Raw genomic sequence first — 17,868 nt, forward strand, 5'->3', positions numbered from 1 at the left:
TTCTTTCTGACTTGGTGCCAAAGCCAGAATTCCACCAGCATCAGGACTCATAAGAACATAAGAATATGCCATACTGGGTCAGACCAAGGGTCCATCAAGCCCAGCATCCTGTTTCCAACAGTGGCCGATCCAGGCCATAAGAACCTGGCAAGTACCCAAACACTAAGTCTATTTCATGCTACTGTTGCTAGTAATAGTAGTGGTTATTTTCTAAGTCAACTTAATTAATAGCAAGTAATGGACTTCTCCTCCAAGAACTTATCCAATCCTTTTTTAAATCCAGCTACACTAACTGCACTAACCACATCCTCTGGCAACAAATTCCAGAATTTAATTGTGCATCGAGTGAAAAAGAACTTTCTCCGATTAGTTTTAAAATGTGCCACATGCTAACTTCATGGAGTGCCCCCTAGTCTTTCTATTATCCAAAAGAGTAAATAACTGTTTCACATTAACCCATTCTAGACCTCTCATGATTTTAAACACCTCTATCATATCCCGCTTCAGCCGTCTTTTCTCCAAGCTGAAAAGTCTTAACCTCTTTAGTCTTTCCTCATAGGGGAGCTGTTCCATTCCCTTTATCATTTTGGTCGCCCTTCTCTGTACCTTCTCTATCGCAACTATATCTTTTTTGAGATGTGGTGACCAGAATTGCACACAGTATTCAAGATGCAGTCTCACCATGGAGTGATACAGAGGCATTATGACATTTTCCATTTTATTCACCATTCCCTTTCTAATAATTTCCAATATTCTGTTTACTTTCTTGACTGCCACAGCACACTGAAAGGAAAATTGGTTCTTACCTGCTAATTTTCGTTCCTGTAATACCACAGATCAGTCCAGACCAGTGGGTTATATCCTCCTACCAGCAGATGGAGGCAGAGAACAAACTTCAAGGCCTGGCTAATATAACTCTAGTGCCATCTGCAGCTCCTCAGATTTGGTCGATGCCCAAGCAAAAACCATTAAAAATAGCTTTTAAACATCTTATTCACCCTGAAAGGCAAACATCCAGAAAAAGGAAAAGAACGGGAGGGTTGGATTCCTCTAAGGTTGGAAGCCCTACCCTCGACTCCATTAAAGATGGTAAAAAGGAGCACTTCCTTCAGAATTCTTCAACACAGTAGCTCCCATAAAGGACAGCCAATCTTTCGGCAGCCATGTCTGGGCGGGCCTCTGGACTGATGTGTGGTATTACAGGAACGAAAATTAGCAAGTAAGAACCAAATTTTCCTTTCCTGGACATACCTAGATCAGTCCAGACCAGTGGGATGTACCAAAGCCACACTACACTGGGGGGGGATCCCGAAAGACCTGCTCGAAGCACTTGTTCCCCAAAATTTGAGTCCTCTAGTACCTTAACATCCAAGTGGTAATGCTTGGAAAAATTATGCAGAGAGGACCAAACCGCGGCCCTACATATCTCCTGTGGCACTCTGCCCAAGAGGCCGCTTGAGCCCGCGTCGAATACGCTGTCAAACCGACCGGCACGGCGCAGCTGTTGCAAATATATGCTGAAGCAATACTCTCCTTCAACCACCTAGACAAAGTGGCCTTGGATGCCTTGTCCCCACGCCTAGGACCTCCAAACAGAACAAACAAATGATCCGATTTCTGGAAGGGATTGGTACTCTTCAAATAGCGCAATAAAATGGAGAAGAGCGGTGGTGGTCCCGCTTCACAAGAGTGGCAACAGGGAGGAGGCTGGAAACTACAGACCGGTTAGCCTCACTTCGGTGGTGGGAAAAGTAATGGAGTCACTGCTGAAAGAGAGAATAGTGAACAATCTACAGTCCGGAGAATCGATGGACCAGAGGCAACATGGATTCACCAGGGGAAGATCCTGTCAGACAAATCTGATTGACTTTTTTGACTGGGTAACCAAGGAATTGGATCGAGGAAGAGCACTCGATATCATATACTTGGATTTCAGCAAAGCTTTTGATACGGTTCCGCACAGGAGACTGGTGAATAAAACGAGAAGCTTGGGAGTGAGTGCCGATGTGGTGACCTGGATTGCAAATTGGTTGACGGACAGAAGACAATGTGTGATGGTAAATGGAACCTTCTCTGAGGAGAGAGCGGTTATAAGTGGTGTACCGCAAGGATCGGTGTTGGGACCGGTCCTGTTCAATATCTTTGTGAGTGACATTGCGGACAGGATTGAAGGTAAGGTTTGTCTTTTTGCGGATGACACTAAGATCTGCAACAGAGTGGACACGCCGGAAGGAGTGGAGAGAATGAGACAGGATCTAAGGAAACTGGAAGAGTGGTCGAAGACATGGCAGCTGAGATTCAATGCAAAGAAATGCAAAGTCATGCATATGGGGAGTGGAAATCCGAATGAAATGTATTCGATGGGGGGGGGAAGGCTGATGTGCACGGAGCAGGAGAGGGACCTTGGGGTGATAGTATCTAATGATATGAAGTCTGTGAAACAATGCGACAAGGCGATAGCAAAAGCCAGAAGAATGCTGGGCTGCATAGAGAGAGGAATATCGAGTAAGAAAAGGGAAGTGATTATTCCCCTGTACAGGTCCTTGGTGAGGCCTCACCTGGAGTACTGTGTTCAGTTCTGGAGACCGTATCTACAAAAAGACAAAGACAAGATGGAAGCGGTACAGAGAAGGGCGACCAGGAAGGTGGAGGATCTTCATCGGATGACGTACGAGGAGAGATTGAAGAATCTAAATATGTACACCCTGGAGGAGAGGAGGAGCAGAGGTGATATGATACAGACTTTCAGATACTTGAAAGGTTTTAATGATCCAAAGACAACGACAAACCTTTTCCGTAGGAAGAAAATCAGCAGAACCAGGGGTCACGATTTGAAGCTCCAGGGAGGAAGATTCAGAACCAATGTCAGGAAGTATTTCTTCACGGAGAGGGTGGTGGATGCCTGGAATGCCCTTCCGGAGGAAGTGGTGAAGACCAGAACTGTGAGGGACTTCAAAGGGGCATGGGATAAACACTGTGGATCCATAAAGTCAAGAGACCGCCAATGTAGAGTGGGTGGCTCACCAGAACGATGGCTACTGCCCGGAGACAATACCCTTATTAAATAAACACACAGATGCTTACTGTGACTCCAACATCGCTCTAAGCTTCAACGGCAAGAGGAAATGTGGAAAAAAGGATTTGCAATCACAAAGAGGGGAGTAGCTGGCTTGTTACGGCGGTTACTACCCCAAACCAAATAAGCCTAATACTTCACTTTCCAAGCATATACAGCATAGTTCTCTGCTTCAACGGCAGGGGAGAAGAAAAGAGGGTTCGCACTCACAAAGCGGGGAGTAGCTGGCTTATTACGGCGGTTACTACCCCAAACCAAATGTGCCTGATACTTCGCTTTCGATGCATATCCAGCATGGCTCTCTGCTTCATGGCATGGGAGAAAGGCTGATACATCAAGCATTTCCAGCATAGCTCTCTGCTTCAACAGCAGGGGAATAAGAAAAGCTGAGGCTTCACGCATATCCAGAATAGCTTCAACTGCAGGGGAGAAGAAAAAAAAAAAAAAAAAGATTCGCACTCACAAAGCAGGGAGTAGCTGGCTTGTTACGGCGGTTACTACCCTAAACCAAAAGGGCCTGATACTTCACTTTCAATGCATAACCAGCATGGCTCTCCGCTTCAACGGCAGGAGAGAAGAAAAACAACCAATAGGGGCTGTATGACATAGTCTGGGTAAAGGGAATAAACATGGGTGTAGCTTGCTTATTGCAGCGGTTACTACCCCTACTACCCCTAACTAATCAAGCTAGGTATTTCACTTGGATGCAGCTCCATCACTGCTCTCTACATTAATGGTGGGGGTGGAAGGGAAATAGAACCAAGAGTTAAGAGAAAAAGATAAGTATGAGAGAAAAAATGTGTGAAGCTTGCTGGGCAGACTAGATGGGCCATTTGGTCTTCTTCTGCCGTCATTTCTATGTTTCTATGTTTCTATGTTACGCACATCCAACAAATGCAGGTCTCTATCTGTTGCTGAGTCGCGGGACCAGTCAGGAAAACCAGGGAGCTCTACCAACTGATTAATATGAAAGGCGGACACCACTTTAGGCAGAAACGATGGCACCGTGCGTAAGGACACTCTGTCCACTGAAATCCGCAAAAACGGATCCCGGCAGGACAGGGCCTGTAATTCTGAAACGCGTCACGCTGAGCAAATAGCCACTAAGAAGTCCGTCTTCAGGGTCAGGTCCTTGATAGAAGCCCGACCCACTGGCTCAAAGGGCGGTACATACAACGCCCGTAGGACAAGGTTCAAGTTCCACTCTGGGCACAGTTTCCGAACAGGCAGCTTCAAGACTCCTTTGAGGAAGCGAACCATATCGCGGTGGCAAGTCAGGGATCTGCCATCTATTCATCCTCTAAAACATCCTAAGGCAGAAACCTGAACTCGTAGGGAATTATAGGCTAGGCCCCTGGAGAGACCCTGTTGTAGAAATGCCAGAATATGAGGGACGGACGCCCCCTCTGGCCCAGTCCCCTGTTGTGCACACCAGGACTCAAACACTGACACACTCGCACGTACGCCCTGGAAGTGGACGGGCGCCTGGCCTGTAGCAGCGTGGCAATCATCGACTCTGAATACCCCTTCAGTTGCAGATGCCGCCTCTCAAAAGCCAAGCCGCGAGAGAGAAGCGATCCTCCCGATCCGAGAAGATAGGGCCCTGGCGCAACAGGTTCGGTAAATGTGCCAGCCGTAATGGTTCATCTGTGGCTAGTTCTACCAGATCTGCAAATAAAGGGTGACATGGCCATTCTGGAGCCACCAGCACTACCTGACCTCTATACTGTTCCACTCATCTGAGGATTCGCCCAATGAGAGGCCAAGGAGGAAAGGCGTACAACAGAATCCCTGTTGGCCATTTGGACACCAGGGCGTCGAGACCTATCGACCCCATCTCTTTCCGTCGACAGAAAAAACGTGTCGTCTTCGAGTTGAGGCGGGTCGCCATGAGGTCCAACTAGGGAGTCCCCCCATCTGGCACAAATGAGGTTCCATGTCTCTCTGGACAGCTCCCACTCCCCTGGATCCAGCTGTTGCCTGCTGAGGAAGTCCGCCTGGATGTTGTCCATGCCTGCCACGTGTGAGGCAGAAATGGCCTCCAGATGATGCTTGGCCCAGGCGAAGAGGAGGTGAGCTTCTTGGGCTATGGCAGGGCTCTTTGTACCGCCCTGGCGGTTGAGGTACACCACTGTGGTGGCGTTGTCTGAAAATACTCGAACCATCCGACCCTGCACCAGATCCAGAAATGCTTCCAACGCCCTGCGTACAGCCCTGGTTTCCTGGCAGTTGATGGGCCAAGCTTGTTCTGATTCCAGCCACACGCCCTGTTCCGCTCTGCCCAGGCACATCGCCCCCCAGCCTCGGAGGCTGGCGTCCATGGACACTACTACCCAGTCTGGGGTTTCGAGGGACATTCCTCTCAGGAGACTGGAATCCATAAGCCACCATGCCAGGCTGGATCTGGACTGCGAGGTGAGGGACAGCTGAACCTGATACTGCACCGACACTGGACTCCATCGGGACAAGAGAGCTTGCTGTAACAGCCTCGAGTGAGCAAATGCCCATGGGATGAGATCTATTGTTGAGGGCCATGGATCCCAGTACCTGAAGATAGTCCCAGGCCGTAGGCATCTGTGTTGTCCTCAAGCAAATCACCTGTTGTTGCAATTTGCGCATTCGCTCTTCTGTCAGAAACACCTGGCCCAGACGAGTGTCGAAACGAGCCTCGAGGTATTCCAGGACCTGGGAAGGAACCAGGTGACTCTTCGCAAGGTTGATCACCCACCCTAACGACTGCAACATGTGGGTCACATGACGAATAGTCCGTTGACAGTCTTCCTCTGACTTTGACCGGAGTAGCCAGTCGTTGAGGTACGGGTGCACCAATACTCCTTCCCGCCGAAGGGCTGCCGCAACTACCACCATAACCTTGGTGAAGGTGTGGGGTGCCGATGCCAGCCCGAAGGGAAGCGCATGAAACTGGAAATGCTGTCCCAGGATCGAGAATCGCAGGAAACGCTGATGATCACTCCGGATCGGGATATGGAAGTAGGCCTCCGTGAGGTCCAAGGAGGCGTGGTACTCTTCCTTGTGTACTGCCGCAATCACTGTGCACAGGGTTTCCATTCTAAAACGTGGGACTTTCAGACTCCGGATGACCTGTTGGAGGTCCAGAATGGGCCAAAATGTCCCCTCTCTTTTTGGCACCACAAAGTACACGGAGTACCGCCCGGCCCATCGTTCAGCCTCTGGAACTGTAACGATGGCCTGCAGGCTTATCAGACGGCATAGCGTGGTTTCCACCGCGGCTCACTTGTCTGGGGAAGAACAGAGCGACACCAGGGCGGGTGAGAAAATTCTAAGACGTAACCCATGCGGATCACCTGTAGTACCCACTGGTCGGTTGTAATTCTTGCCCATTCCTCATAGAATTGGGACAGCCTTCCCCCTACCACCGTCTCCAGGGAGCGGGTGCTCCTGATGTCATTGGGAAATTTTGCGAGTTGCAGCTCCCTGGCCGGAACCTCCTCTTGCAGCCCGGTTGGGTCCCCGAAAGGACTGCTGACATCCCGAGGAAGGCCTGGATCCAGAGGAAGCGGAGGAACCCCCACTTCCTGACCTAGATCTTCTGGAATCTCTGACCCGGGTCCTTGGGGAAAAGGCTTTCTATCCTTCGGGAGCCTATTCCCTCTGGATTCTCCCAGTGACTTTACCAGCTGGTCCAAGTCCTCGCCAAACAGGAGCTTCCCCCTGAAGGGGAGATTAAATAAACGTGCTTTAGAAGACGAGTCAGCGACCAATTCCGGAGCCACAGCAAGCGTCAGGCCGCTACTAAAGAGGCCATGGAACGCGCTGAAGTCCTTACCAGGTCGTACAGGGCATCCGCCGTGTAAGCCACTCCTGCCTCCAGGCGTGCCGCCTGCGCCTGGGACATGATCCCAGAGGCAGACGAATCCTGTGGTTGCTGAATCCAACACACGCAGGCGCGCTGCATCATACTGGCACATACAGCTGCTCTGAGGCTCAATGCCGAGACTTCAAAAAGGCGCTTCAGGTGGACTTTCAATTTTCGATCCTGGGCATCCTTCAGAGCCACCGAACCTGCCACAGGAATGGTAGTCTGCTTAATAACAGCGGAGACTGCCGCATCTACCTTGGGGGTCCGAAAGGACTGCAAATGCTCCTCTGACAGCGGATACAGCTTGGCCATGGCTGTCCAACCTTGAGCTAAGCTTCTGTATTTTCTTTGGAATTGGGAAAGCCGATGGGGGGGTCCTTGCAGCCCTTCCAGGACCGGGTTGACCCCTTCGCTGTCCGAATCCTCCTGTGACAGTTTGAGCCCCAATTTATCCAGCACCTGGGGAATAAGGGGACGTAATTCCTCTTGCTTAAAAAGCCTAACCACCCGAGGGTCATCACCCTCCCCCCAGGAGCGTCCAGCAACAACCGGTCGTCCCCGCCGGCTTCTGGGTCCAGATCAAGGTCAGAGTCACCCTGGGGCGTGGCTGCCCGAGGGCCCAAAGAAGGCAGGACCTGAGTCTTTAGACGCTTGGCAGAGCCACCAGCACTGTCTTGAGACCTCCTTTTTGCAGCCTTCCTAACCAGGAAGGCCTCATGCATTAGTAGCACAAACTCCGGGGAAAAGCCTCTGGGTCCCATATCTTCGCTACTGGAATCCGAAGCTGAATCCTTCGGGTCTCCCTGGCCTGGTTCCACCACTGCTGGGGAAAGCAGAGAAAGCAGCCTCTTTGCAGCCTTCTTCCTCTGGATAACCTTCAACCCCAGGGGTATAGCTGTTGATCTTGCTCTTCCCCCAGATACATTCCTAGGCTTCTGACCCTTGGCAGAAGAGCCCCCCCCCCCCGCGCAGCACATGAGGCACAGAGAGAGTGAGCATCCAACTCTAAAACCAGGCCACAGGCCCTACAAACCTTCACCAGGGCACTTTCAGACATGGAGGTCCTTCCCCCAGCTCCATTGGGTTACCAAAAGGAAGAAATCTGATGAGCTGAGTCTAGCTCAAAAAAGAAAAACCATACAAAATGGCTCCCAGCCTAGCCCAGACCCAGCTGATTAACTGTCCAGGCCCTCAGAATGCCTGCCCGGAGGCCAAATTATACCCAGGAGCTACTTCCTCACCCGAGGAGGCTCTGGGAATTAGGATGCTCCTCCTCCCCCAGCAGAGCACTGCCTGAAAGGCAAGCCTCAGAGAAAAGCCCCTTGCAGAGAAAAAAAAACGACGGCAAGAAAAAAAAATTGTTTTTTTCAACTCAGCAAGAACAAAAAAATCCCCACAGGGGTACTTTCCTTTAGGAGGCGCTGGAAGAGGGCTTCGGGGAGCAGAGGGAACCGGTCCCCTGGCTATCCAACTCCCCGGAATCCAAAGGCTCTACAGCCGGTGGTATCCAACCCCCCGTTCGCCCTGCTCCACCCAAGGGATGCCCCGCGATCGGAACCTCACATCTCAGGGAGCCCTGCCAAAATTCAGTCCTGAGATGCAGGATGCACGACCACCATCTGCTGGAGCCAGAGAAATACTGAAAAGCTGCAGATGGCACTAGAGTTATACAGCCAGGCCTCAAAGTTTGTTCTCTGCCTCCATCTGCTGGTAAGAGGATATAACCCACTGGTCTGGACTGATCTGGGAAATGTCCAGGAATCGATGATTTCAATGTGTTATCCACTATGATGCCCAGACCTCTTTCTTGGGTGGTAGCTCCTAATATGGAACCCAACATTCAGGTCGATACTGTAACATGCGGTTGAAGATTTCCCGTCTGTAACGTGCTGGGAGCGCACAATTCGGACGTGTAAGGCGATCCAGCGATACAGTCTCCAGTTTCACGCGTCCTTAGCGCTTCTTAAAACAGACGCATAACCCTTTCCGCACGCAGCATGTATATGATATGTAAATGAACGAATTAGCTGTATAATGAAGGAATTAGCTATTCCCCTCCAATACTGTGACGCGCGCTCAGATTATCTCCTTTGTAACCCGCTATTTTGTCGCGTCCTTAACCTGTTAGTTTACCGCCTACCCTCTACTTGGTGTTAGTCAGGCATTTCCTTGAAGACCCAATATATTCTATCCAAGACATTTTTTATTGATTCTATTTGTTATAAATTCACCATTTATCCGTCCCTATTTTACATCTTCTTTCTTTTGCCCCTCCTCCCTATCCCCTTTTTCGTGTAAATCCCAATCAATCTTTTCCCCTTGTTTTTCATTTTTTATCATTTAAGGCACATTTATCAAATTCGCTATAAGAATTGTCACTAATGATCTCTAAAGGTTCAAATGTTTAATTTGTTACTAGTATTCTATGTAATGCTCGTAAGCACTATTATATTGTTCCATGTTCTTTGTTCCATATAATGCTACTTGGCAAGTTGAATGTAATGCTCGTAAGCACTATTATATTGTTCCATGTTCTTTGTTCCATGTAATGCTACTTGGCAAGTTGAATTGTTTTACTGTAAACCGGTTTGATTTGCATCCAATGCAAGAAGATCGGTATATAAAAAACCAAAATAAATAAATAAATAAATAAATAAATAAATAGTGTGGTGTTCGAAAATTAAAACGGGAATAAAGTGTAAAAAATGGGGGCGATTTCGGCGCTCAAGGCCCCGTCCGGTCTCCGGTGCAGCCCCAGTCCTGTCCCCTCCTCCCGAAGCAAAAAAAAACAAAACCCGAAAAAGTAGCAAGGCTCGGGCCTGCTACGGTAGTCCCTTCTCCCCTCCTCCCGATTTCGGCGCTCAAGGCGGCCGGGTGGGCGTGCATTCATCCAGGCAGAGGGAGCCGGTGGCGAAAGCGGCCTCCGGCTCCCTCTGCCTGGATGAATGCACGGCCCCCGCCGGCAGTGAATGAATGCCCGTGCGATTTCGGCGCTCAAGGCCCCGTCCGGTCTCCAGTGCAGCCCCAGTCCTGTCCCCTCCTCCCGAAGCAAAAAAAAAAAAAACCCGAAAAAGTAGCAAGGCTCGGGCCTGCTACGGTAGTCCCTTCTCCCTTCCTCCCGATTTCGGGGCTCAAGGCGGTCGGGTGGGCGTGCATTCATCCAGGCAGAGGGAGCCGGAGGCCGCTTTCGCCGCCGGCTCCCTCTGCCTGGATGAATGCACGCCCACCCGGCCGCCTTGAGATCCGAAATCGGGAGGAAGGGAGAAGGGACTACCGTAGCAGGCCCGAGCCTTGCTACTTTTTCGGTTTTTTTTTTTTTTTTTGCTTCGGGAGGGGACAGGACTGGGGCTGCACCGGAGACCGGACGGGGCCAGGACAGGTGAGCGGGGGCTGGGGGAAAGTTTGCCGAGCATCGGGGAACATAACTGTCCACTTCCTGGTACCTGTCATTTCAAATATCATTTGAAATGACAGGTACCAGCGCGGCCGTGAAGCGTTAGGCCCGCGAACCCAGGATACTGTATAGGCGCTCTATACAGTAAAATGGGTTGCGCGGGCCTAACGCTTGCCTAAGGCTTCGCAGCCGCAGCATGCATTTGTATGCAATTTGAAGAGAGTATCGAGCGGTAGGTGAAGAGAACTGTGTGTGCGGGGAACGAGGGTGCGCCTGACACTGCCGCACTGTTTCTACCGCGGCCTTAGAGTATCGATCTGATTGTGTAACTATAGCATGGGTTATGTTTCCCTATATGCATCACCTTGCACTTATCCACATTAAATTTCATCTGCCAAATCTTCAATGTTATGTGACCCTAGCAGTAATTACAGAAGTTTACCCCAGGCTTCCAAATCAGGTTAACCAGAAGTCTTAAAAAGATGCTTAACAGTTCTAGGGATAAAATGAACTGCTGGAAGCACCACTTGGTGGAGAGAAAAAAGCTGATGACAAAGGCCCTGAAACCACATGTTAGACTCAAGTCTGTAAGATATGAAAAAAAAACCTGTGGACTATGTCCTACAAGGCAGATTCTATCAGCCTTTTCAAAAGGATCTGATAATTAAGTAGCTAAGGAAAAATCCAACAGAATAATCACAGAAAGACTCCTCCGAACCCTAGTTCTAAAAGGTTTATCCATAAGGGATAGCGGTTGGGTTTTCACACTGCGGTGTGCACTAAACCAGGGTCGTTCAAAGATCTGGGCCACGGACCTATTGGTCCTTTCCTCCTGCCCACGCCCGCCCGCCCGCCCGCCGGTGGGATGGGGTCCACCGGCGACCCTCTTCCTCTTCTCTGCCGCCACCGCCTGTGCAGTTGCACGGTGTACACTCCCGGTAGCGCCAAGCCTGGGCACCACGCTACCGGGGGAGCAAACACCTGCCACTTACAAATCGGCCTTGTCTTTTCCATAGGGATCTGAATCCTATCGCGGCAGCTCTAGAAAGGCCCAAACTACAGGCGCCCGCTCTCCAGGGAAACGACGAACCTAAAGGCAGCGTATGATATCATCGCGTGCGACGCATGCGCGCCCCTCGTTCTTCCGACATTTTGTTCCGTTGGAGTTTGGCGGCAGTAAGCGGTCTCGGGCGACAGGTTATCGTGTGACGGGAGTCTTTCTTCATCTTTTGTTCGAAGAGTCGCCTTTTCGCTCGGCTGCCCGCTCCTCCTAAAGGCCGCACGAACGCCCTTCTATCATCGAATTGCTGCGGGCGCGTGCTGGAGCTGCGAGCCTTCTTTGTATTCCGTGCTGGCGGTTTTTAACGTCTGGTTAGCGTCTTTGGTAACCGCCAGCGGCAATGTCTCGCTATTCTCGGCCCCCGAACACGTCTCTTTTCGTCAGAAATGTGGGCGATGGCACCAGGTGAGGAAAAATAAAGAGGGGAAAGAGGATTGGCGAGCGCGCTGTGGGAGTCCTGAGGCCTGCGGAGGGGCTACATAAGAGGAAATTGGAGAGGGTGGGGGGGATGTGTGGATGGAAAGCAGCGGAGAAGATGGGGGGAGGAGGAGGAGGCTGCTGAGGGAACGGGATGGAGAAGAGTTTGATTAAGGATACAGAGCCTTGGTTGCAGAATAGATTGGGAGAGGGTAGGAGATGGAGGCCTATAGCGCGAAGACTAAGGGGCTAACGTTCTTGCAGTTGTTAACATGTGGCGCCTACCTACTTCGGGCTGCATGGTGCTTGTGTTGGTCTCTGACAATTTCTTATTCATTTTCTCATTCTTTATCACCTTTTTCCTATTTCTACCTCAATCCTTCGCAAACGGGTGTAGTAGGTATTTAGCTGCCCTAACAGGCCCATGCAATAAAGTATTTTCAGCTGAATGCACGGTTTAACCTACACTTAAGCTCATATACTTAAACGCATATTTTCTGCAGGTAAACATTATTTCCTATGCAGGAAGTTCTACTTGCATACAATCAGGCCGAGGCAATACTGTGCACTCAGTCTTTCGCCCAGGTTAACCCGCGGTTGGTCGTGTGTTTTGGATGTGCATCAAAAACCCCTGATATAAAAAGGGGATATGCGTGTCCAAACCAAGGTATAGCTAATAGTGTGCATCATATGTGAATGCCATGTTGATGAGGTTATTACCTCTGAGGTAAAAAATAACCACATGCCTGAGACGCACATGTTAACCTTCAAAAATTAACGCCAGCTCTGGAGCTTGTGTTAAGTTTTGATGAGCACCAGAAGCTGAACTAAAAAGCAGAAAATACTTTTCTGTGTTTCTTCTGCCTTAATATCATACACTGTATTGAGCGTCCGTTTTTTCTAACTTACACACAGCCACTTCTGGACGCATGATGCCAAGGAGGCACTAGGGATGCACAGTTTACCCTAGCGCCTCCGTTTTATGCATTTGCCTACTGCATCACGCTCCTGGGAGAGGTGGCTGGGTATGCATTACGAAAACAGGTGCTCAATGATGAGTGCCCATTTTTCCTGTGTGGATATTGCATCGGCTTGAATGTGCATTTAAAAAATGTGTGCTCAGCTCAATGCTCTTGCTTGGAAATTTCATAGAAATGAAGGTATTAAGCATTTCCTCCCAATGCAGCGAGCTGTGCTAGCTGAGCACATATTTTCTTAACACTAGAAACTTAACACCTGGTCAGAGGTGGCATAAAGTTTCTAACACTGGATCCGCCCCCCTACCTGCAAGGACAAACAGCAGAGGCTCAACAGTGTCTAACCATGGCCACATAAGCCAGCTATACAATTAAAAGATATGCTTCTAACAGATCGATACAGTAAAGTGCAACCGCGGTTACCCTGCTCCTAACTCGCCTTCTACTCACTTTCCGGCCGCGTTAGCCCTTCCCGCGATACACTATCCCCTTTAACTCATCCCTACCGCCTCTTAAAATCCCCGGGTGACCCCTTCTGCCCGCTGCATGTATAATAAATGTAAAGGAGCGAATTAGCTATTCCCTCCCATACAGTAACGCGCGCCCCGACTATCGCTTTTTTACCCTGCCGTTTTGCCACGCGTTTACCCTGCTAACTTACCGCCTACCCTTACCCCAGCGTTAGAGGCAGGGGTAAGGGTAAACGGCAAACTTTCCCCCAGCCCCCGCTCACCTGCCCTGGCTGCGTCCGGTCTCCGGTGCAGCCCCAGTCCTGTCCCCTCCTCCCGAAGCAAAAAAAAAAAAACAAACAAACCCGAAAAAAAAGTAGCAAGAGAGCGAGGGGAGAGACCGGCAATCCTACGCTCGGGCCTGCCAGTCCCTTGTTCTCTCCTCCCGAAGCAGGGCGTGAAAAGCAGCCTTGCTCCGGGAGGAGGGGGGGGGGGCAGTTTAAAGCGACGAAGCGACTTACTTTTGCAGCCCCCCCTCCGGACATCAGCGACGTCGACCGGGCAATCCTAGGCTCGGGCCTGCTAGTCCCTTCTCCTCTCCTCCTGAAGCAGGGCGCGAAAAGCAGCCTTGCTCCAGGAGGAGGGGGGGGGCAGTTTAAAGCGACGAAGCAACTTACTTTTGCAGCCCCCCCCCCTCCGGACATCGGCGACGACCACGGCTCCTGCTTCCAGCCTCCAGCTGTCAGACAGACGCATCGCACGTGTGAAAGCGGCCCCTATGTGTGCAATTGGCTGCTCAAGACGTGACGTCACATGCCGTGACGCCAAACGTCGTGACGTCACGTCTTGAGCAGCCAATTGCACGCATAGGGGCCGCTTTCACACGTGCGATGCGTCTGTCTGACAGCTGGAGGCTGGAGCCGCGGTCGTCGCCGATGTCCGGAGGGGGGGGGGGCTGCAAAAGTAAGTTGCTTAGTCGCTTTAAACTGCCCCCCCCCTCCTCCTGGAGCAAGGCTGCTTTTCGCGCCCTGCTTCGGGAGGAGAGGAGAAGGGACTAGCAGGCCCGAGCCTAGGATTGCCCGTCTCTCCCCTCGCTCTCTTGCTACATTTTCGGTTGTTTTTTTTTGCTTCGGGAGGAGGGGACAGGACTGGGGCTGCACCGGAGACCGGATGCGGCCAGGGCAGGTGAGCGGGGGCTGGGGGAAAGTTTGCCGAGCATCGGAGAACATAACTGTCCACTTCCTGGTACCTGTCATTTCAAATGTCATTAGAAATGACATTTGAAATGACAGATACCAGCGTGGCTGTGAAGCGTTAGGCCCGCGCACCCAGGAGACTGTATAGGCGCTCTATACAGTAAAATGGGTTGCGCGGGCCTAACCGCAGACGCGGCATGCATTTGCATGCAATTTGAAGAGAGTATCAAGCGGTAGGTGAAGAGAACTGTGCGTGCGGGGAACGAGGGTGCGCCTGGCACTGCCGCACTCTTTCTAACATGGCATAACTGTATCGACCTGTAAATCAGGCGCACAAGAAAAGCTATGTTTCTGTACGCTCTCTCCTGTTTAGCGCTTCCCTCCCGAGTTAGTGTGCATTCAGTCTGTTCTAACTGCATAATTTAACTCCCAGTGCATTAACATAACAGCTTACTGCATTGAGAGTTTAAAAAAAAAGTTAACCTATGCATTAAAGTACAGGCTCTACATGCACAGGTTATTGCATCTGTCTGTCTGTGCCTGATTTTCTAAGGCTTTTTTCCCATTCTGTTTATGGGGAAAATACTTAGTAAATCAGGCCTTAAGTTTGTACCTGATAGGAGGGTGATGGCTCTTACCCAAGGTTACAAGGCATGTTAATGGTAGAAGTGGGGTTTAAACCATGACTTCCTCTTTCTCCATTTGCTGCACCTCCAAGTTTATAAAAACAAAGCAGAGTGGAGGAGTAGCCTAGTGTTTAGAACCAGACATCCCACTGAAGCTCCTTGTAACCTTAGTTCCCTGTACGTACCAGGATCATTCCAGACTGTGGGTTATGTTCCCTGTCCAGCAGATGGAGTTAGAACCAAAAATTCCCAGGGGAGGACCTATATAGCCACGCCTCCCTCGCCTCAATCCTCAGTATAGTTCTAACTCCAGCAGATTGAGCAGGGGACACGGTGGTCCCCAGCACTTTTCTAGTTTTATTTTCTCTTTGAGGAATCAATTAAATAATATTAGATAAAGGTTTTCTTCTAAGGGATAGGTTCTGTAGTGTTCTGACAGGACCAATCCGTTCAAAGAGAGACACTGTTTTCCAGTCAGGAACTTGCTGACAGGCTGTGTTTTTTGCCTGTCACTTTATTTCTCTCTTCCTATCTCTTTGTTTTTTCCTCTTCCTTGCCTGGCTAGAGTGTGGTAAGTGTTATTTTTATTTCATTTAGTCGTTGGTAGGAATAGGAATTTATGAGAGGTGAAAGTCTGTAGTGCCGACCGCTCCCCCTAGCCCCGGAGTTTTCCTTTTCCCCTCCTCCCTTTCAGGGAGTGATTGGAGTTCCCGCCCTGCAGCTCTGCGACGACCCATTCCCCGGAGCTGCTCACCGTCGGGACGGCGTTTTTCCCCGACGGTCTCTTGGGGACGGTGAGGGGTCCGGAAGCCGAAGAGTTTTATTAATTCGCCGCTTCAGTTGTTGCCGCGCTCCGCAGCTGCCCCTCCCCCTCCCTCCTGCCGCGATTCAAAAATTGCTGAACGACTCCGGAGCTCGGCACGTGCTTCAGCAGACCTCAGAGGGATTTTCTTCAGCTTTTCCTGAGGGGGAGTATGGCTTACCTGGTAGGCAGCTTGGAGGAGAGTCGGACCGCGCTGGCAGGAAGCGGCATGCTCAGTTTCCCCTCAGGGCAGGAACGGCGGCCATTTTCTCAGCTGACTCGGAGGCAGCTCTCTCTGAGGAGGACGTCGACGCTCCTCTCCAGGTTTCCTCTAACAGTATGGAGTTTCGGAGCGCAACGGACCAGGGCAGGCAAGGGGACGACGTCTCGGGGGGCCCCTCATCAGCACTTCCCACTTTTTCGCCAGAATTCATTGTTTTAATGCACAAGGCATTTTTTCAGAGCAGGGATCCGAATCTTGGAATTTGGGGTCCCCCTCCCCCAAACTGGCCTGCTTGACACAGCTTTCGACGGCAGACCCTCCCTTAGGGAGGGCTTCTTTGCCCACAGGGGGTGCGGGGTCCACTCAGCCCCCCCCCCCCGTGATTCCTATACCGCTGCAACAACCGTCGGGGGATCCATGGCAAGATCCAGATGCGGATGATCCCTCCCTGGCGGCCCAGGTAGAAGGTGACGACCCGAGGGTCCTCCGTGTTTTTCAAGCAGCGGATTTGGATGATCTCATCCCCCACATCCTCCAGGAAATGGACATTGACCCTCCTCCGGATCCTGTGGCTCAGGATCCGAAGATTAAGAAAGGGGATCCTCTCCTAGTGGGCTTACGACCTCTAGCAAAAGCTTTTCCCACGCATCACAACATCTTGCAATTGATTTCAAGGGAGTGGGATACTCCTGAGGCCAATCTTCGAGTCGGTCGAGCCATGGAAAAGTTATACCCTCTCCCCACTGATTTCTTGGAGATTCTTAAGGTTCCTGCTGTTGATTCAGCGGTATCCACGGTCACGAAACATACTACCATCCCGGTCACGGGCGGGATGGCGTTGAAGGATGTCCAGGATCGCAAGCTCGAGGTTTACCTCAAGCGTATCTTCGAAGTCTCAGCGTTGGGGATGAGGGCTGCTATCTGCAGTTCCCTAGCACAGCGAGCAGCTCTGCGTTGGGTACAACAGCTTCTCACTTCCCAATCTTTGCCACAGGCAGAGACTATTCAGGCTGATAGACTTGAAGCGGTGGTTGCCTATGGAGCTGATGCCTTTTATGATCTGTTAAGGGTCCTCGCTCGTTCCATGGTGGCGGCGGTGTCCGCTCATCGTCTTTTGTGGCTACGCACCTGGGCGGCAGATGCTTCGTCTAAGACGCGCCTGAGTTCCCTTCCTTTCAAGGGTAGGTGCCTATTTGGGGAAGATTTGGATCAGATCATCAAATCTCTTAATGAGAATGCGGTGCACAAGCTACCAGAAGATCGTCTACGTTCTTCTAGATCTTTTTATTCCTCCAGAAATAGGTACCGGAATCAACGGAGGTCGCGTCCTACTAGACAGCAGACACCTCGGGCTCCTTCTACACGATCACACACCTGGAACCGGTCCTTTTGAGGGCGCCGCCACAGTAAGGATACTCAAGGGGCAGGTCCTTCCTCGACGGCTTCACAATGATGCCAGAAGGACCCAAGAGGGGATCCCCCACCTGGGGGGTCGCCTTACTCTCTTTTACAAGGAGTGGGCCCAAATTACGTCGGATCAATGGGTGCTGGACATCTTAAGACAAGGCTACGTATTAGATTTTGTACACGAACCCCAAGATCGTTTTCTGTTTTCTCCTTGCGGTTCCCGTCTCAAACAATTAGCAGTCCGACACTCGATCGTCTGCTACAGCTGGGGGCGATAGTACCGGTAGCGACCTCCGAACTGGGAAAAGGTCATTATTCAATCTACTTCGTGGTTCCCAAGAAAGAGGGCACTTTTCGACCTATCCTAGATCTCAAGACGGTCAACAAGTGTCTCGAGTTC

General features: G+C 50.8%; 1 protein-coding gene across 1 annotated transcript in view; it reads left to right on the plus strand.

Moving 5' to 3' along the window:
• Positions 1-11,415: 11,415 nt before the first annotated feature.
• SRSF12 (serine and arginine rich splicing factor 12) overlaps positions 11,416-17,868 on the plus strand; it is an 82,846-nt gene continuing 76,393 nt past the window's right edge. The window contains exon 1 of the mRNA XM_029595425.1: positions 11,416-11,776. Within this exon, the coding sequence (XP_029451285.1) occupies positions 11,712-11,776 (65 nt within the window). The 5' untranslated portion in view covers positions 11,416-11,711. The remainder of the gene's footprint in view (positions 11,777-17,868) is intronic.

This window comes from Rhinatrema bivittatum, chromosome 3, assembly GCF_901001135.1.
Source record: "Rhinatrema bivittatum chromosome 3, aRhiBiv1.1, whole genome shotgun sequence".
NCBI lineage: Eukaryota > Metazoa > Chordata > Amphibia > Gymnophiona > Rhinatrematidae > Rhinatrema > Rhinatrema bivittatum.